Source organism: Leptosomus discolor, chromosome 5 (assembly GCF_034619465.1).
Source record: "Leptosomus discolor isolate bLepDis1 chromosome 5, bLepDis1.hap2, whole genome shotgun sequence".
Classification (NCBI taxonomy): domain Eukaryota; kingdom Metazoa; phylum Chordata; class Aves; order Leptosomiformes; family Leptosomidae; genus Leptosomus; species Leptosomus discolor.
The window spans coordinates 12,073,975-12,095,572 of NC_141395.1; the positions used below are offsets into that span (position 1 = coordinate 12,073,975).

The 21,598-nt window shown below is 41.3% G+C and overlaps 1 protein-coding gene across 1 annotated transcript; it reads left to right on the top strand.

Annotated features, from left to right (window-relative positions):
* The first annotated feature begins 1,687 nt into the window (after nt 1-1,687).
* On the top strand, nt 1,688-12,033 carry CCDC14 (coiled-coil domain containing 14). Its single transcript, XM_086465544.1, has 13 exons — nt 1,688-1,720; nt 2,350-2,405; nt 2,893-2,968; nt 3,896-3,968; nt 4,064-4,204; nt 5,264-5,503; nt 5,594-5,688; nt 6,682-7,258; nt 7,795-7,936; nt 8,566-8,645; nt 9,084-9,299; nt 9,386-9,518; nt 10,838-12,033. Exons 1-13 carry the CDS (start codon nt 1,688-1,690, stop codon nt 11,820-11,822), a joined length of 2,847 nt encoding a protein of 948 aa, XP_086321670.1. The 3' UTR covers nt 11,823-12,033.
* Nucleotides 12,034-21,598: the final 9,565 nt, after the last annotated feature.

The following is a 21,598-nucleotide window of genomic DNA, read 5'->3' on the forward strand; positions in this document are numbered from 1 at the left end:
GGAGAACACAAATGTTGAATATTTATACACACTTTGCTATAGTGCTCTTAATAACATAGTAATATAACCACATTTTCAGCCTGAGTAAATGTAATTGCTTTCAATGCTGTTTTCAGAAGCTCTGTTTATTCAGCTCATAAAAGCGAAGTTTTCTAGAATACTAATATGCCAGCGTGTGTGTGAAACATGAGGCATCACCCTTTATGATCCATGTACACGGGTGTTTTCAGGGATTGACAGGGAAGAGCCATCAGCATGCCCAGGTGGCCAAGAAGGCCAACAGCAACCTGGCCTGTATCAGAAATAGCGCGGCCAGCAGGAGTAGGGAAATGATCGTGCCCCTGTACTTGGCACTGGTGAGGCCACACCTCGAATACCATGTGCAGTTTTAGGCCCCTCACTACAAGGACACTGAGGTGCTGGAGCATGTCTAGAGAAGGGCAGTGAAGCTGGAGAACAGGTCTTACGAGGAGTGAGGAGAGGCTGAGGGAATTGGGGTTGTTTAGTCTGGAGGAGGCTGAGGGGAGACCTTATGGCTCTCTACAACTACCTGAAAGGAGGCTGTAGTGAGGTGGGGGCCGGGCTCTTCTCCCAAGGAACAAGCGATAGGATGAGAGGAAATGGCCTCAAGTTGCATCAGAGGAGGTTTAGATTGGACATTAGGAAAAATTTCTTTAATGAGAGAGTGGTCAAGCACTGGAACAGGCTGCCCAGGGAAGTGGTGCAGTCACCATCCCTGGAGGTGTTCAAAACACGCATTGATGTAGCACTTTGGGACATGGTTCAGTGGGCACGGTGGGTTGGGTTGACAGTTGGACTTCAAGAACTTAAGAGGTCTTTCCCAACCTTACTGCTTCTGTAAGATTAAACATCAACTGAAAGCCTGCACGGAGAACAAAGAACTGATGGTTTTAGCCTGTACACAAAACATCAGTAGTTCCCTTTGACTTGCTACCAGCCTGCTTTCACCTTTTGTGCCCCTGAGGACTTGCAGGACACGGACTGCACAGGCAAGCAGAGGCCCTGAGGTGCTTTTCCGAGCAGTCCCTCACGGAGTTTTCCTTCAGGGTGACGCCCCACCACCTGCGAGGCCTGCCTTTCCATGTGCTTCATGAGTGCGAAGAACCCCTGCCCCACTGGCCCTGCTTCTCCCAAAGGATCCCTAACGCACCAGAGCGCACGCCGTGGGAGGACGGCACGGAAGGGCGCAGCTATGGGAGGTGATTGTCTCCTCTCTAAACGAAGAGGCGGGCGGAGAGGCGGGCGCGGGGCCTACCGGCGAGGCGAAGGGCTGCGACCGAGCCCTGAGGGGAGCGACCGAGCCCTGAGGGGAGCGACCGTCCCCTCAGCCGCCAGCGCCCGCTGCCGACGACGACCTCACAGCCCGCCCATTCCCCCTTCTCCTCTCCGATTGGCTCCTCGGCGCCCACTCTCCGCCAATCCCCGACCTCGCTCCGTAACGCAGCTCCTTCCCCTTCCCGCGCTAGCTGCCGCCGGCGCGCAGCGCGGAGCCGCCGAGCAGGGCGGGGTAGGTGGGAGTTAGCCCCGCCCCTCCGTAACGGCCTTCCCGTCCGTCAGCCAAGCAAGCTCGGGATTGGTGGGCGCGGGGTGAGCGCCCCGCCGGAGGGGGCAGAGCGGGACGGCGGGTGGCCCCGCCCCCGCGTCGGCCGGGGCCGGGGCTGGGACCATGGCCAGGCCGGGGGCTGCGCGGCCGTGCAAGGTGCGTGCGGGGCGGGGGCCCGGGGGGAGCAGTCGGCTCTCTGCCCTCTCTTTAGGTGCCTCATCGGACCCCCGATTTGCTCGGAGGGGGGTGAGGGAGGCGGCCCCGCCAAGCGCGGAGCTGGGCGATCAGCGGAGCGACTGCTGAGGGGAGTGGGGCCTTCCTGGGCGAAGCTTCGCCCGGCCACCCCTCCTCGGGGCTCGGCCGGGTCGTGTGTGTCGGTGAGGGGCACCGCGGCAAGCTTCCCCTTCAGGGGTTCTTCCACCGTGGTGGGGCAGCGGTTTATTCTTAAAATCCCCCGAAGTTTGGGGGTGTATTTACAGAGCTTGGTTTCAGCCTGGAACGTGGGTCTGTACTCAGCCCTTGACCGTGTCGTTGAGGAACTGTATCCGTAGAGCGCTGCGGAAATTCACGATGCTTCGCGCTGTAAAGGCATGTTTTGTGACATGAAAAGTACGCGATTCAGTCCCTAATGGTAGCGGTGGGCCCCCTCCTTGGTGTGAGTGCTGTACGTTACCTTTGACCGGTCTGCCTCGGCAACAGTTCTTGGAATCAGCGGGCAATGGTAGTCTTAAATTATATTGTGAAAGTCCTTCATGAAAATCAGAGTGTATTTCTGTAATCCACAGGTACTGTCTTCTGGAAGGCTAACAGGAGCAGCTAAATTAGCAAATGGAAGAAAGCAGTAAGACCTTAATCATGCATGCTATCTGAGATCGAGCGTATGTGTGAGCATTTGGGAACCTTGTACTTGTCATACCTCACAACGAGCCCAAAATTCTTTGTATATATCAGAAGACGTTTTTAGCTGAAAGGCAGTGCATCTAGGTGCTAAGCAGCCCATGAATAGACAGACACAAACTGAATAGAAATTTTGCCTGTAGAAATACAGGGTTGACTTTCTCTGCATGTTTTATTTATAAAAGATTGAATTTGTACGGTTACTAGTCATATGTAATGCTGTTGAGTAAAGACTGAATTGTCCTTTGACGTAAGCTGTTAACATCTACTAAACGTGTTTGTTGCAGCAATGCAAAGTTTTCAGCAAGACAAAGACATTTTGTTTCTTGGTAAAATTAATTTACTTTAGTTTGCTATTATTGAATAAAAGTATGTTTTTTTACTTTGCTGCTTCTTAAGGAGGTAGTATAAACAGTGAATTTGACTTTCAGGTTTGGCTTAAGAAAAGGATGTCATTCTGATGTGGAGTCTGGATACTCCCTCTATTCCACTGACTCTGATGATCAGGTAATTAGATGACTTTAATACTATCATCTCTGTTATCTAAAGAGAACGGAAATTGGAATACCTTGAATAATAGAATCAAAACTGGTTAATTTAGGTACTACTGCATCTGGGCTAGAAAACAGCCCCTGCAAAGCTAGCAAGGGTATATACTGCGTCTTGCAGATACATGCAGGGTGGGGTTTTGTGCAGAGAGTTTGGCTCTGACAAATCTCATTAAGGCACAGGGTATTTTAGGTTAGCTATTAGGAGAAAATCCATTAGTGTGAGGGTGGTGAGGCACTGGCACAGGTTGCCCAGAGAAGCTGTGGCTGCCCCCTGCCTGGTAGCATTCAGGGCCAGGCTGGATGGGGCTTGGAGCAACCTGGTCTGGTGGAAAGTGTCCCTGCCCATGGCAGGGGGGTTGGAACTGGATGGTCTTTAAGGTCCCTTCCAACCCAAACCATGCAGTGATTCCATGTATTTTGCAAGCACAACTGTGCTGTTTATGGACTAGAGCTGGCCATGGCAGAAGTATAGCTGTAGTTGTTAGGTTTTGTGCCAAAAAGAGGGAGTTGTATGGAGTCAGTGCTGCAGTGCTGTTTTCTATGTAGTGCTGAGTCAATTCTCTGCAAAGTAGAAATAGGCTGTAGATAATAGCTTAATTGTACATGGAAATAAGAATAAAAAACACACAAATACAATTACCAAAACATAAAATCCAGCAAATGGACACATGTGCAAGAGCACAATTTAGGGTTTTTTGCAAAATTTGTGTGTTTGCAAACTTTCATGTCATTGCAAAGTAATACATGGAAAATGACATGGTTTTGCTGGTTATCAGTTATTCTTTTTCAGGTGATAGAGTAGGGAACACCTCTAAAATAGTACCTTAGTTTACGGAAAGAAAACAGTGATACTCATTTTCTGACTGCAGTATTCTTTGTGCAGGTTGATACTGTTCATAGTGGACTTGACCGTTGTGCAGCTTTGCTGAAGAATATCTTACAAAATGAGGCTACAGGTGGTACCTATTGAAAATTTAAGTTATGTTTTTAGTTTTTTTGAGACTGTTTTGATTTGTTTTGTTGACTAGTTATTTTCTTTGACTAATACTAGGAAGGGAGACTATCCATAAACAACGTGGGAAAACAACTTCCATTAAGATTACTTCCAAGCCTTTGCTAACCAAAGGAAATACTTCCAAGAAGAAAGGGTTGAAAAAAAACATTACTCCTGCCCATGTCCGAAAAGAAACTGGTAGGCAGGCTTTCTTGGGCTAGGTTTTTTCTCAAACAACATTGAGAGACTTCTCAACTTACTGAGATATAACAAGCCTTCAGATAATTGTTGTCATTTCTTATAGGTTGATCCAGAGCTGGATCCACAAAATTATGTAGGCTTTATATGTTTACTGAACAGTTACTAAAATTCACAAATGTTTGAGTTTCTACCAGGAAGACAGTTGAGTGTGTTTACAAATGCCAACATCCTCAAGTCTAGCTGGTAGGAAGAATGGAGGAGAAGGATGGGTATTACCCATGCCCCATTTCTCTTGGACAGTGAAGCATTACAGTGCTTGGTCTCTGGGATACGCAGCTATAAACTGTCCTGGAGTTAGGTGTCCAGGCAGGTTTTTCTCTACGATCAGTTTCTGCAAACAGGAAGGTGTTGGAATAGATAAGTAAGAACTCAAATGGTTTAGTGGCCAGAGCACTTGAATGGAAAGGTGGATGGAGTGCTGTAGGCTGAGTTGCTCTCAGTTGAAATATTTCACTTTGTTTAGTGTTTCTCCCTCTCTCCATGTTCCATTTGTGTGATTTCTAACCCAGCAGACAGGCCTGTAGGCTAGGGGTGTAGCAGAGTGCCTGTTTTGTGAACTGTAGAAGGTGAGCACATAGCTGCTATCTTTCCAGCACTGTAAAGACACGGAGTTTTTGTTGTACCCAACATAAGAAAAGTAGGTTTGGAGAGTGCTTTGGTATGGGTTATTCTGAATGGTTTAAAAGCTTAGGAAGCGGCTAAGCAGATATTTTAAGAATTGCGTTTTAGAACTGGCCTTCTGTAGGACTAAATCTCAGTGTTTCTTCAAGGACAGCTATCTGTCCAGCTGGGTTGAGTTGCTCTGTCTGGAAGACAAAAATGATGGATTAATTTGCTGGTGAGTAAAAAGTCTGACTAGAATCTTTGGCTGTAGCGTCTTTTGGTTTTCTTTTTTCAAAGGAACTTGCCAGAGTCTGCCTGACAACACAGTGGATTTGTGTAGATCAACAAGACAGATAACTTCAGCTGGGGTTTTTCTTCTTTCTTTCTCTATAGTGCCAATATCAAATGGAAAATTTGCCTCGTCCACCACACCTTCTACTGAGAAAGAACTTTCCAGTGCAGCACAGAATCAGATGGTTCAACCAATTCATGTGCCTTGCAGTCAACGCTCTCCTGTGATGCATCAGAAACTGTGCGAGCATGTACAAACTCAGATGTCTCTGATAACTGGCCAAACACCACAAAACAGTAACGAAATTCCTACTGTAACTCCTTTTCCTACCTCAAGTCATGGTTAGTGGGACTATTAATATAGAGCCTGCTATTTTACTGTATGAGTTTTACCCCAAATTGCCCTGATCTGTGAGTGTTGTTTTCTTTTAGGATGTCAAAATACTACAGCTTTTAATTATCGATTACCTACCTCCACATCAGCTCTGTCCCTGCAGCATTCAGCTAATCCTTTATCTACTCAGCCAGTAAGTAAAAGTTTGATTCTGACTATTAATAAACATTTTAAATTAGCACTGGCTATTTATTTATACATTTATTTAAGAGTGTTGTTTTTCTTGGGTTTATGTAATAATTATCCTTAAATTAAAAAAAATTGCATGTTTCAGTTTATAGGGATGAATAGGATACATAATGAGAGAAAATACTGGTATTTAAAATGCATTTTATATAAACACCGAAAAAGGCAGTTAGAGGCATTTCAACTGGCTGCTTATTTCTGCATGGTGAATTCTGTAATGCACAGCAAACATGGAAGGTGCAGGAAACTGTTAATTACCGTTAATAATTACATTCTCAGTAATGCATATTAGGATCATTAACCAACTCCTGATAACAGAAATGGTATCTCATATGTAGCTTTTCCCTACCAATGATCAAGTTGATTATTTCTTCAGACACTGTGTACTATCTTAGAGCCACATTTTAAAATACTTGTATATTTCAAGGTATAGAATAGAGCTAATGGTGAGTACCAGCTGCCACCTTGGGAAATGTGGCAAAGGGCTTACACCTTGAAACTGTAAGACTGTAGACTTACCTTCCATCTGCAGGCAGTCTATGTATAGCTAGTGCTGCCCTTGACTTTTAAGAAATTCATATACTGAAAGGTAACTGGTTTTTTTCCTTCCCTGTCCTGGTTTGATTCAAGGAATGAGTGGTCATAAAGCAAAAAACCAAAACCAAAACACTGCTGAGGTTTTTTCTTTACAGAACAGCTGAAAAAGAGCTGTGCTTTAATGTTGCAAATAACATTTAATGTAAAGGTAATCTAAACCAGATTTACATTTTCATTACTCCTTAATATACTGGAAGATTATGCAATTAATGAGTTGTAGTTGCTTTTATAATTTGCAAAGAATGATCAAGACTATACTGAGCCAGACACGGGTAGTGGTGGGGTTTTTTAAGGTTTAAAGAAAAAGTTATTTTTTTGTTTGATGTGAATATTCTTTACACAGGATGTTCCTGTAGACAGTGGCAATGGATGTGTGCCAGAGATGGGACGACCTGTGGCTTGCCCGGTTGTTTCTGCTGCTTCTACTACTGCTGCACAAATACAGCCTGCCGCTGCTCTTCCCAGTGTGATCCCTTGGGTAGCATCAGGAGCGTGCAGTAACTCTGCAGTGCCTGCATTCATCCCAGCGCCTGCCGGCAGAGAGATGGGCCCAACCCACGAGCAACGGGTAAAAGAAGCAGACTTGATAAGATGCATACAAGCTCACCTGGCCTTGTTACAGTCACATGAAATGATGGACGGCAGGACTGAGCAGAAGTGCCATCCTCATTGTCCAGCAAAACATAATGCTTCCAATAACAACGAGGAGGATGCTTCTGAAGAACACAGTGAGGATACGGTTGACGAAGACGACCAACTGAATGTACTTGACATAGCCCCAGTGAGAGAGACAAGCTGTAAAACCAGTTTTGTGAAGAAAGTTCTAAAATCTAGAAAAGAAGATCCAGAAGAAACAGCCCATAAAGTGAACACTGTAAAATATCTTCTGGGAGAGCTCAGAGCACTGATAACAGATCAAGGTGAGGACCTTTTCGTTGGGCGGTAGAGTGATTACATACAAGTAACACAAAGAGGCTGCATTAAATGAATGAGCACTTGGGTTTCTGGAAGTTGTACGTGTCAGATGATATGTGACATCTTAGAATGGTTTTCCAAGCTGTAATAGCTTCATATTTCACTCTGGATAAGTATTAAATTATTTTTTGGAGTATTTTAAATTATCGTGACAGCTTAGGTAAAGACTGTTCTCATTTCAAATACAGTGTTTTCCCCTGGGAAAGGAGCAGTGTAGAGAGATTACAACAGCAATCCCACAAAGGCTGGTCAGAGAGGTGGTGGGTTGTGATTTATCAAGAGCCTAAAGCGTAGTTTACATAGTCAAGCTTAAAAATTATAAATAAATAAATATAGTTAAAATAAAGATGAGGCTTTTTTGGGAAAAAAGTGGATACCATTATACAACTTTGTAGATTGCTTAGTTGCATGTAAAATATTACTGTCATACTGCAGGTTTATATATTTATGGGGTCTTTTTTTTTCCTCTCACCTCTTACAGATGATTCAGAAATGTTAAGGTTGATGAATGAAATAGAAGACTGCATATCACTGCTCCCAGCTGTAGTGGAAAGTATGAATATACAAGCTGAAATAGCACTAGCTTTACAGCCTCTCAGAAGTGAAAATGCCCAACTGCGTAGGTGAGTAACTCATCAGTGATGCTGTATTCGCTGTGGATGTGCCTAAAGCGTCTTTAACTGGTCTGCTCTAAATTGCATGTTTTATCATTGTTCTGGTGTAGGTGTTACAGCCTTTTCATTCTTGTCTGTGCAGTATTTATGTATTAGAAAGTACGTTGGTGAGGCTATGTTGTTTAAAAAGAAATAATTAACACATAGCAAGATTCGGTTAATACTGATGTTTTAGTAGCATCAGTTACATCATAATTGGGCCTTTGTCTAGGTGTGATCGATGGGTCATTCTCTATGAGAACTGCAGTATCAAGGTAGTTAGCCTGTTTATATTCTTTTTGTAGTGTATTCTCAAAGGCAAAGGTGTCCCTCATTTCAGGAAAGCTCTCATACATAACTGGATCGCACTGTACTTTATAACAAAGGGAAAGATATTTGCCAGAACTTGCAAAGGGTCTTTGGTGTTGAAGAAATACAGGAATGTAAGAAAAATGCATTATTAAAACTTTTTTATTTCTGAAACATTCTGTGACATTTAATTCTCAATAGGAACTTCTTACCAAACTAATTTAAAACGCAGTGGTTTTGAACTTAATCTGAATTTCCTGAATTTGTGCTTTTTCACAATTCGCATTTAGGAGACTAAGAACATTAAACCAGCAACTTGGAGAACGAGAAAGAAGTGAGAAGACATCTGGACAGAGCTGCAACTATGGATGTAAAGTACTAATAGAGAATGATGCTCATTAGGGGCATTTTTGTTAAGGCTCTATTTAAATAGGTACAGACATATAAAGATACAGGTATATAAATAAAAATAATATTGTGGTGTTTAGTGGCAACTAAACTGCGTGTTGTGGGTCTAATCATGCAGCTGCATTTGCATGGGTTGTTGTGGCTGTTTAGACTCCATGTAGTGAGACTTGGCTCTTCAGCTGCTGAGCAGATTATTTTTCCTTATTTGTCTCTTAAAATGAAGATGACATTAGATAATAAAGAAGAAAGCTTGAGTTTTATCTTGCTGCCTCAAAAAACTGTTCTTCTGTCTAAGCACAATTTGTATTACCAAGTTTATTTAAAAACGTAGTTTGATTTAGAAATTCAAACTGTACCACACAAAACACTTCAACGTTTCATGTTTTACTTTTGGTGGTAGCTTCTTTGCAGTCCTTGAACTTGATGCTCCAGAGTCAATTGAAAGAATCACTGAAAGGCCTTGAGTCACTGCAGGCTAAAAATGAAGAACTACTTAAAATAATAGAAAGTCAGAAAGAAGAAAATAAACGTCTTGCAAAAGATATTCAAGATAAAGAAGAAGAATTGCTTGAAAACAAACAGCATTATGACATTCATTCCACCAAGCTTAAGATTGGTACGTGGTTTGGGTTTGTTTGTTCTTTTTGTTTATTTAGTGTTTTAAAACTCAAATAATTAAGTAAATTCTTTTTGGCATTTTAGAAGTGGATGAGGCATTAGCAAATGTGAAGAGCCTTCAGTTTAAGCTGGAAGCTTCAGAGAAAGAAAATAAGATTTTGGGCATAACTTTACGTCAGCGTGATGCAGAAGTTAACAGACTGCGTGAATTAACCAGGTACTATTGGCTAAGCTACTATTGCCTCCTCATTGCTTTTTGTTTTTTTTTTTTCCTCATACGGTGGTGCTAGGAGATCACATAGGCTAAATCTTCTCTTTGTGCTTACTTTTGCTATAATTTTGTAAAAGTGGGGTTGTCATGCTACATGACTTGAGTTCTGTTGTAAAGTAAAATGCTGTCTGCCGTAACTTGAGCTAAGTTTTAACTCTTAATAGCAGACCTGCTGATAGGGAGCTCCATGGGAAGTGCACGGACCAGAAAACGTGCTGGTGTGTCCCTTGAAGCTGTAGAATTTGGAAACTTAACTCTTAACCTGAATTAAGGAGGGTGGTTTTTTTCTTTCTTTCTTTCTTTCCACTGATTGAGAGATTAGTCTGTTTTAAGATGAACTCATAGAAAGATCTGTCCTCAGGACCCACAGCAAGCTTTTCCCATGGCGATGAGCAATCCCTGCTTTAATTGTACACACATTTGAAGTAGATTATGCCCAAATAATAATTATGGGTAAAGGTGCGAGTTCTTGGATCACTGAACGAAGGTGGTGTTACTCACAATTTTTTAGAAATATTACTGTGAATTTATTTAATCATGGTCTTTTATGATGAATATAGTGGCAAGCTGGGAGACTTAAATAGCTTTTTGCACATGCAAAGTGGTAGGTACATAAAATATGTTTGGACATGATATGCACAGGAGGTTAAACTGTTGTCTGTCTTGTTTATAATTGATCCTAATTGGAATGGCAGAATATTTTTAATCAACACTTCAGATTCTTTAGTAGAAGTTTAGACACATTACATGCTTCTATGACTACTGTACTGACCACCAGATGGTAGTATAATGATGTCTTATCTGTGTATGCCATATACATAAGAATTAAGCATTCATTTCTTTTGATGTACAAAGCAGAAATGAGAATTTATTTCTTTTACTGTATTTTTTTATGGGAAGAACAATTCAGAAAAAAGTTCTCACTGAGTTTGGTAACTGCTGCTCTATGTTTTGTAGCAGTTTCTTGACATCAATTTCTTTCATTTTGTACTACTCAAAGCAGGTGAATTGGGAATAATATGGAGCACTTCACTGGGTTGTGCTGTTTTCGTTACTTTATAGGCACATTGATCTGAGCTGAAGAAAAAAATTCAAGAAACTTGTAATTGGTTCACATTTGTATTATGTTTTATGACAACATGTAGAAAGAGAATTATAACTTTTCCATAGTCTGATAACTGTAATGTTTTGGTCTTGTATAAATGTTTTAAATTATTTGTTTAGTGACTATTTTTAAATCTGATTAATTGATCTTATCTTAACAGAACCTTGCAGGGCAGTATGGCCAAGCTTCTGTCTGACCTCACAGTAGACAACATTAGACCCAAACCTGAAAAAGGTCTCTCAAAATCTCTTTTGGAAGATCATGAGAAGCAGATGCAACCTGGTCTGTTTCCTGGGAGTGCTTCAGTAATGACTTGCTTTAAAAAATTAGAAATGGATCATATTTTGACAGATACAGAACTTCAGTTCTCAAATAAAAGTGGAGAATTAGAAATGCAAAATCTAGCCTATGAAGAATTTGCTGCTGAAGGAAGTAAAGTAAACAATACATTCTCAGAAGAACTGACATCAACTCCCAGAATACTGCTAACCTCACTGAAGCCAGATGCAGAAACAGTTAGTGATTCTGGGACTCTACTAGATGACCAAAGTAAGTTAGATGAGACTGTTTATATTCCATTGACTAACGATGCCTCTAAAAACCAGCAGCCAATCTCTGAAAGAACTGCTGTGCTACCCCAAAGTAGAGGGGCTTGTAAGATGTTGGACTGCCACTGTGAGCTCTCAAACTCTGTGCAGCAGAATGGATGCGAGATATCGAAGGATCCAACTCTTCTGGATAAATTAAGTGCTAGTTACAGTGTGAAAAAGACTATGGAAAACACGCTTGAAGGTACAGGGGATAAAGTGAAGCCAGAAGGAGACAAAGTCCCAATGAGGCTAAAAGGCACGCTAAGTGGAGCTGCAGAAGACTTCGCAGATAAACCAGACCAACCTCAGCCTGGTACATACCCTCACGTACGAATGCTATTTCCAAAAGAGATTTCTCAGAAAAAAGGCAGTGAAATAGCTGATTTTAGTTCCATTTCATTTGATGATACATCGAGGAAGTCTGAGTGGAGTGCATCCTCTTTCTCAACATTTACTTCTCGAGATGAAGAGGACTTCAAGAATAGCTTAGCAGCCTTGGATGCCAACATAGCTAGGTTACAAAGAACTCTGCAAAATAGCATTATGAAACAATGAGTATGAGGAAACAAAATGGGGTGCACTTGTTTGGATTATTTAGGGTTTTCTGAAGTATATTGATAAGTATGGTACTGATACCAATATTTGTGGGTTTTGGTATGAAATTACTTGTTGAAATTATGGATGGGCTTTGTTCCTCAGTAAGCTGTGGTGCTGCTTCTTTCGATGTGTACACCTTGAAATAACTGGTATAAATGCCTTTTTTTAAATTATGACTTAGGTTTATACTCTTTAATTGCAAAATTAATTCTTAGAACAGCGCTTAATAATAATTGTTTAAGGAACTGGTGTGCTGTTGGCAGTACAGTTTTTCTATTAAATGATAAAGTACACTTCCAGGCTTTTTCTGCGTGCTTTTTCAAAGTAGTAAGAATGTCATTGAGATGCATTTGAAGTCAATTACAGATGTGATAAAGAAAAATTTTTATGTCATTATTATTATTTGACTGGTATAAAATCAGATGCATAGTTATTTTCCTTGGTTGTGACTATGTGTTTCAAGAAACTAGCTCCTTGTTCTGGTTCACCGTGAAGGTGTGCAAACAGTAGTGTCAACATCAAACAGGTGAACAGGACTTCTTATTCAGCTGCATTGCCTCTTAATCCCAATTGACTTTAATCTAGAATTGGGAATTTAACTGGTGAAAGTGGAGCTGCCTTGAACGTAAAAAGTGTTCTTCCTTGACTAGGTAGGTCTCTTCAAGTTGTTTTGTTGGGTTTTTGGTTGGTCGGTTGGTTGTTTTTTTTAATGAGGAACTTCAGTGCAGAAGGCTAAATTAAACTTACTTGTTTACTCATTTTTTTTCTTCCTCAAGGAACAATTGCAAGGTACCATACATGGGCAAGAGGTTCCACAGGTAGAGGCCAGGGAAGAGGTAGCTGCAGAGCAGCTCTGCAGGAGCATTGAGACTTACAATTGCTAAGTCAGGATCATGCTCTTCCAAAAAAAAAAAATGCAGCCGTCATATGGGATTTGGAGTGTATGGTAGATCCTGTAAAATACAGAAAGTGATCGTCTATCGCTCATCACTGGTAAAACACAATTTTCAGTTTTGAGCATTGTACTTGAAGAAAGAAGTTGATTAAGTGGAGAGTTGAGATGAGGGCAAGAAAAGAACCATTGAAGTTCTGTTCTTCTCTACAATTCTGTTTTAGGTCATAGTTTTTACAAATGTTTGATTTTATCTAAAGAGAATATAGTACCAGTGGATAAACCGCAGAACAGACTGATGCTGAGAAACAGAAGCAGTAACGGGCTTCAGCCGACACAAAGGAGACAAACAAGGCATTAGCAAAGGCTGGCAAACCGGTGCAGCTAGTGAAGCACTAGAATATACCATGAGGAAGTCATGGAAATTCCACAGTTGTGGAGGTGTCAAACATCTTTTGGGCATAGATACAGAGAGTCTGGACTGAGTCACACATTTCGGCTTTCACGGGAGTGGGAGCGGAGTGGGGAATGATTCCAGTGTGTTCTCCTTCGCAGGGCTTTCCTCACCTCAGTGTCAAGAATATGAGTCGTGCAGGTTTTTAAGTTGCAGGAAGGTGGTGTTACTGCTACCATTCTGTTCCCCTTGCACCCTTAGCAGTGCTTGAATGCTGTTTTTCATGACTCACTGTTTTCAAGGAAAAGTATCTTTGGAAAGAGAACAGCGGTGTAAGGACCCAAATTTAAGATTGCTTTTTGTGCAGTGTTGCTTTTTTTTTGCTTTTTTTTTTTCCTAGAAAACATTACTGTGCTTCCTGGTGCTGGCCTTTTATGTTTCCATGCAGGATGTGAGTGAAGTTTTACCACTTTGAAGAATTTTGGTTTTCTCCATGGGTAGTTGCGTGGTTGAACATGTTTTAAAGTTAGGGCACTACCCGTACATTGTGCTGTGGAGCAGTCCTGTGATTGTTTTAGTTGCTGGTAACAGCAGTAAAAAGGTATGAAGACAACACATACTACAGAAGATGCCAACTGGCACTCCTGCTTCGAAAAAGGAAAGTTAGACTAAATAGTGACTTCAGTGATGTAGAATGCTTTTAAGGCTTGGCCTGGGTTTCTTATTGCTCTCCACACTGCTTGTGCTCAGATTCAAAATAGGGTTGATAGTATGAAAGTGAACAGGTTTTAATTAAATATTTACAAGCAGTTTCAGTGTAGAAGCAAAGCAAGATTTCAGCAATGATTATGGCATGGATTATAGATAAGCTACAATAATTTCTAGTCTTTAAACCTCATGAGAAGGCTGAGAAAAGATTGGAAGAATATTCATTAGTAGACAAACTAATTTGGTTTCCTTCTTGCAGCTACAACTTACTCCACTTGAAGGAGGGTATTTGTCCTGGCCAAAGCTAGTTGCATTCTGCATAAAGCAGCTGTGGTGTCAAGATGCCTAAGCACGTTCTTTTCACATTAAGAGCATTTACAGTCACTTTCATCTCAACGGGGGAAGAGGTTACACCATCTCACTGGTGTCTCTATTCATTGTTACAAAGTTAGTTCTATCAAAGCATGAGATAAGTACTGGAAAACCTTTTGGGGGGTAATGAGATATAAGCAGGTTTGTAATGTGTACCCTTCTCTTAGAAGGAGGAGAAGCTAAAAAGAAGAAACGGGAAGGAGGAGTCTTCTTTAAGATTGTCAATCAGACACAACTTTAAATGAAACATAAAATTTCCCATATATGTGCATTCTGAATGTGCACTGTTGTGAAAGCAAAAGCCAGCAAGATCAAATATGTAAGTCTTTAAAAGGCGGGAAAGGCTTCCAGGATTCAACTCAAGACAAGGGCATTCGAACTGTAGAAGTCAGCATAACGCTAGTGTTCAGACAGGCTCAACAGAAGACAAACAATGATAACTCTTTCTTTTAGTGTGTTGTATTTAGTAAATAATCCCTACAGAAAATTAAGGGGAATCCTAGAATTTGCACATTTTGTCATGTGCATATTTTGACGGCTTAAGTTTTCATAGTCTTGGAAATACGCAGTAAATAAGATCCCAGGTGACTGAGTGGAAAGAAATATTTACCTTTGGCGTGTATAACAGCTTAAAAGTTATTTCTTATTCCTGTAGTAACAAGTAGAAATCGCTATGGACCAAAGGCATCACTTTTGTCAACACCAATGCTTGGAATGTTAGACTAGCTCACACTGCAGCAAACATTGCTGCTCTTCACCTGTCAGGATATGACAAGTGCTTGTCATTGCATAAATTGGGAGGTGCTAGGATTCGTCCTTGTTGCAAGCAAGTAGACTTCAGGCCTCTGTCTTTCATGGACTGAGATACCTTCCTCTCCACACTACTTTTAAGAACTTTTCAGTCTGATCGAACTGATTGAGGTATCTGGCTAAATTGCAACACCAAACTTTGCTTCCCCACCAGCCTGAGTTGGACTTGAAAAAACTGTAACTTTCTGTTTGGAAGCAGGACAGAATTTTTACCTGTGTAAATCCAACACTCATGCCAACCACTCCAATAAGAGCAAGGCAATCTTCATTTGACTTCTGGTTTTGGACATATCCCTACAATGAGGGACAGAATAGGTAGAGGAGTTGAAGTGTATTTGTGACAGAATGCTTGGAAGAGGCAAGAGAACAGAGAAATTAATTAAGCCACAGTGTCAGCTATGCAAGTCGTTTTTGCATTGCACATGGAATTTTGCTGTATTTCTAAGGAGGAAAAAAAAAAAAAAAAGGTAGTATTTAAATACCAGTAAATGTGTTTTCTCTGAAAAGCATGGACCTCCTTCAAATCTGAAAGACTGGAAAAAAGGCAACAAGCTGTGGTGCCCCAGTTTCTGTAGCCATGAGGTGATGTTTGAATGAGCAAGGCTAACAGGAGCATAAACAGCCATGAGATATCAGACATGGTTCAAAACGGAACTGTCTGACCCTCCATGTCTGAAGGCCTGTTCTTCCACACCTGCTGTTTTACTGTGGTCATGGAAAAAACAGCTGAAGATTTTCTTCCACTGTATTTTAAGTAGTTATAAATTATTTTATAGTATTTATAAAGATTTATGATTGAACCTTATGATGCCAAGTTGAGAAAAGCACTAGTTGGGCTGAGGAGTTTTCATCACAGGTAGCTAGCTGATCATACAGCCAAACAAGTATTCAGCAGAACTTTCCAGTTTGGCCAGCAAAGCTGGTTTCAGGTTCTGTCCATCACTGCATCAGCCTCCAAATAGAACAGATATATGAAGTTTGTGTATTCAACATGAAATCATTGTTCTATGTTCAGTAATAGCTGCTGTGAAATCTCTCCTGTTCCAAGGATTAACTTAGAAGGAACAGCTCAACAGCTGCAACTTCAGTGATCATGTAGCCTCCTCTAGATTTTTCTTGCAGCCACAGAGAGAAGATACAGGAGTTTCATTTTTACAAAGCATATTCTGAGAAGTTGACAACTACACTTTCCAATGATGTGGAAAGGAAAGGAACTCTTAAAAGCACATTTCATCGAGCTCCTAACAGTCATTTTCCTTTTATGAACCCTTCTCCTTATGGAAAAAGGAAAAGATTGGGTAATACTCCAAAATCCAGGATACCTGAGTTTAACCCTTGTATAATTCCCTGCTCTGACTTCTTGAGTAATGAGTGTCTCTAATCCAGCATCTCATTGAAAGAACTGGGGAATGGGGATAGCTCCTTGCAGACACAAAGGATTGCTGCATTACGATTGTGTCCAAGTCAAGCAAAGACTTCATAAGGAACAAAAATGCCGTATTTGCTGAAGTGAAGCCAGTGCTGCACCTGTGTGTGTAAATAAGCTACCTGGGACACCACTTGGTCAAGTGGCAACATCATTCAGCTCTGTATGGAGGGAAGGTTTTACAGCTCATGGTGCATTTTGCAAAATAACAGTGATTGCTGCCGGTACCTCAAGTACCTTTCTGAAGTCATTGACTTACACAGGCATCCTTAACAAGGGTGGATTTTTTTTCCTTAGAAGGGAAAGAAATATTTCACTGGTTAGAATCTGACTGGTTAGATCAGAGAACCAGATTACGGAGGAAAAAAAAAAAAAATCGTAAGTTTAGTCACTTCAATGATCTTCCCAAACAAGGCAGAGTTTGAATGGGGCAGCCAGGACAGGTCTGCACATCTACCGCCACACCAGAACCTACAAGAAGAGTTGAGAATGTCAAGTCAGCTTTGGGGTATTAAAGTGGGTATGATGGAGAATTCAGTTCAAACAGATTTAGCTCTCAACCATCCTAGGTAGATCAGACTACCCACATTAATGACCTGTTTCCAATTCAGCTCAGGCAGCCCATCTCAAGTGGTTCTTGATCAAGATTAGTGCAAATGGTGTTGGAGATTAGTGTCCGTCTTCCCCAAAATTCAGGGAATTCCTTCAGTAATTTCTCTGCACAGCGAAGTCCTAGAGTCAATTTTCCTTCAGCCAGATTCAGGGGTATTCAGTAGTCTTTAGTTACATGAGTGAGACGGGGATGATGCCTGCAGAGCGTTAGGTACAGGGGAGTCAAATAGCAGATGAGGTCTTATTGCTGAGCTTACTTTAATCTATCTGCTTTTAAGGTGAAATCAAGAGCGACAGTAATTTCCATGACTGTTCGTACAATTTGAGCCGTAACTGGACAGGAGCCTGAACAGAACAACCTGTCCTTTTCCCCCAGCCTTCAGTTAGTATTACGTTTGATCAGGTCTTCAGCCTAAGAAGAGTTTATGCCTTTTTTTTTTTTTTCTTTAAAGGTGCACACGTGCATGTCTGGTACATACACACAGAGAGTGATATAACAAAAGAAAACATTTTGGTAGAGAAGAATATAGTTTTCTCAGTTTTTAGTCTCCAAATTAGGAGAAATCTGTGAAAATGCACTATTTCTGCAATCTTTAACAGTCTTTGTAAGTGTATTCACTTTAGCTCTTTTCACCTGTTACTGCAGTGTCAGCAAATGAAAGGTACCTCTCTGTAAGCAGTGCACACCTTCAGATATTGGTAATCTCCTGCTGTACTTGTTGGGTGTTCTTAGCATCTTTCCAGTAAACTATGGTGCAGCCGTGAGGAGAGCGTATTCCTCAAATTATCTTTGTGCAGATTTCGGTCAGTCAATCCCCATGGTCATGCACTGCTTCCCCTTCCAATGCTTGACAAAAGTGCCACAGTGGTGCTACATGGTGATCTTTTTCCAGGAGTTAAGTAATACGTAAATGAGATGTGTCAGCTGTGAACTTCAGATCTACACAGATGCTGTGGTCATACCTAAATGCATCTTCAGTGAATGATTTCACATGCTGTTTGAAGACCAAATGTCAAGCTGAACTGAAACCCTAATGGTTTTGCAAACATACTCTGTTTATCAGGACACGGACTGGAGAGACTATTATCCCGTAGGTTCTCCAGTGGTGCTCTTACAGGTTTGTTTCAGCCACATCCAAGAATTCAGTCACTGTGCACAGCCACGCAACAACCCCGAGTCATGAAGACACTGGTAGTATTGCAAGTTCACCAGCAATGACACACGCTGAAAATCTTTTTTCACACATGGGAACATCCATTGCTGCAAGTTTTTATGCCGTGCTCCAAAGGCAGTGTAAAAATGATGCTTTGCTGACTGGAAAAAGAGTAGCTTAAACTAGTTAAAGGGTAGTGGCCATCTGTGCTACAGTTAACATTATGTGGTTTATAGGCCCTCTAAGTATTTGCATGTCTAAAGACTACTTAGAAGTATTATTTCTTTTAAGACTCCTGGTTTTGTCCAAGCCCATGATGAATTCTGGCTACTTGTCTGCTGCAGTCGTACAGCCAAAACATATATTTTCTTATTGCCTCCTCCCAGATTTTATTCTGTATTTAGAAGCTAGCACTGATGGTTTTGGACTTGCAATTATGATATTTAGCTAAGTGTAAAATATTTTTCTTGGCATAATCTAGAATAGAAATAGCTTTAACATCAGTTTCGGGTTCTCTTTATTCCCCTAGGGAATGCCAGGTCTCTTTCATAGTTAGTCTCAAAACTAAGATCATCTCAACGTCACCCTTGCTCCAGCGCCCCCTTTCCAAGAAACACAGGTGAAGCCGGGCCGAGAACTCTGCTTTGCCCCCCAAGACTTCATGGACAACACAGAATTATTGCTTTGTGCAGATGTTCCCACACGTTTCCCTCAACCTTCATCCCCCTTCCCTCCCAATCTGCAGAGATGCAGCAGTTCACCATGACATTGGGCTCTCTCCAGCACTAGCGTTATCTCCAACCAAAGTTTGCATGTCTGTTTGAAGAATTTTTCACCATGGCATTTTTATAAAGTCTCACACTGGCCCCTGGGCCAGGGCTCAAAATTTAAGGGCTACAGATTTTCACCTTCCCTCTGTAACATCAAGCACACAGGAATGTTACCACTTAATCCAGCTTTTAAACTGTGCGAGAGGATGGTGGAGCCTCCCTGTAAGTAATGAAGATAGAGTTTAACTGATTACATTCACAGCAGCCGTTGACTAAGGAATGACAAGCTCAGATCAGATTTTGAAGTGAGTTTTCAAAAGCACTTACTGTTTTTATTTTAAAAGGACTATCCAATTTATTCTATGTAACATATACTGAGCAAACATAGGCATTTGCCTGTTCAAGCTTCCTAGTACTTCCCAGGCACGTTCCTGAACGCGGTCCTGCAACCACTGCTATGCTTTAAGAAGCCTCTGAGCTGCCCCACCTCAAGGAATCACAAATACCTACCTTCCCTCTGCAAGTGTAGGCAGCAATGCTGACCGTGATGTCAACAGAGACGATAGTACGGACCGAGGAGTCACAGCCCAGCCCCATTCATTCACTGTGTTTGGTGAATGCACACTAAACACTCCCTCACATGCCATCACTGTCCTTACTCCACTTTTGTCTCTGCCATCTCATAGCCTGACCCTAATCCTTACAAAAGGATTAAGATCGTCTCCTGAGAAAGCACTGCTTTGGGAGCCAGGCTCAGGGCACATTCGCTACAGCAGAGCCTCTCTCCTCGCAGCTGGCTGTGGAAACACGAGCAGGAATCATCACCGCAAGCCCGCCGAGAAGCCTCAGACACCGTGCTTGCAGACTGTCTCAGGCCATGTACGGAAGAGCTGCTATTGTTAGTGCCACTCAGGAAATATTCTAGGGAGTGTGTAATTGTTTACGCTCAGATTCTTTTATCAACGCTTAATTAACTGCAGTTACAACACATGTTCACCATTAATATTTTAAATTACTGAGATGTTTTTCAAATCTATTCTGTTTGCCTTCTTAGAAACTTCCACCAAAGGTTCCAAAAGTGATAGGACATAGTACAGTACTAGCCCCTTCTTGCTTAAGGGTCTTCAAGTAAGATCTTGTATGACTTCTGCATTTCGTGACCATGACAGTACAAAAGGGACCGTTTCTAAGAGTTATCTGATGCTGGTTTAATTTTCTTCCTTTGTAAACAGCTCTGGGCATTTCCAAAACACTGTTTCACCCGGCTACAACAAAAGCTGTTGTCATCCAGCCATGCTGCAGAAAGTGGTTACTTTGGATTTGGCCACATCTTCTAAATACACTGTTTCATCAGTCATTTCATCCCACAAAAGCCACAATGAGAAACATTTTTCTTCTAAAATCCAAAGACCACTTCTAAAAGTCTAGAAATTTTCCCCCAGTTAGCTTCTTCAGCTGGATCCCCTCTGCTGAAGTAACTGAGCAGCAGCTTCTTCACCTTTAAATAGGAACATACCTGGCCTAAATGTGCTGAAAGACTGGTTTGCTTTTTACAGAGACCTGGGAGGACTGCAAATGAAAGTCATTTTACAGTGCCTAGGTTTTGTTGAAAAATAGGTCAGGGTTCCCAAAATTAGCAAAAAAAACCTTCTCCTTTTGAAGATTACTTTACAGGCTTGCAAGAAGATTCATTACTCGGGTCACAAGGCTTGAAGTTGATCATTCTCAGCCTATGCTCTAGACAGTCTGGCTGTGTAGTGCGCCTAGTCATTAAAGATTTCATATTTGTGGTTTTGCAGGATTTTAAATGAGTTATTATGACGGTTTAAGGGGACATTAACTAGTCTTGTTGTTCCTATCCACCTCTTGCAAATATTGACAAATAAACCAAGATTACAGTTAATGCATTCCTTCTGTGCATTATTGCATTTACGGGTGACCAAGTCTGGAAACATCATTCCATTAACATTGAGCAGATGGCACATTTTTTTCTGGAGCAGTTGTGCATTTCTTGGTCTAATCTTTGTGGTTTTATGCTTATATATTAAAGACTCTCTCTCTCCTTCCTGCCATACTTCTCTCCTTGCAAATATCATGTTGTGCATAGTTCTGCTCCCATCTTGCTTCCAATGCAACCCTCACTGGGATACGAGTCTTCATCGGTTACCCACCAAAGGAAACAAATTCTTACCATAATGGCATCTGAATGTCTCTGGGTAGTTCATTATAAATCATGGCTCTCACTTCTAGGGACACTCTCTTTCCAAGCCAAGTTCCCCAAAGAATGGTCATAAAAGTTTGTGTGCTTGACATCAGTGTAAGTATCTGGGCTCCATGCCTGTGAAGGCACTCTGCAACTCAGTTGTAGGATCAGGACCTGTGTTGTTTAGATTATTCAGTGCTTACACTATTTAGTAGAGAAACTAATAGCTGAAGGGATGCTTTACCTAAGCTTGCAGTTATTCTGTTCTTCAGACTTCATCCATAATTGATAATAAATTACAATATTCTCATGCTTCATTCCAAATGTATTTACCAAAAGCTTCCATTTATCTAGAGAATATTAGGACCACTACAAGAGGGGTATCCAGATTTT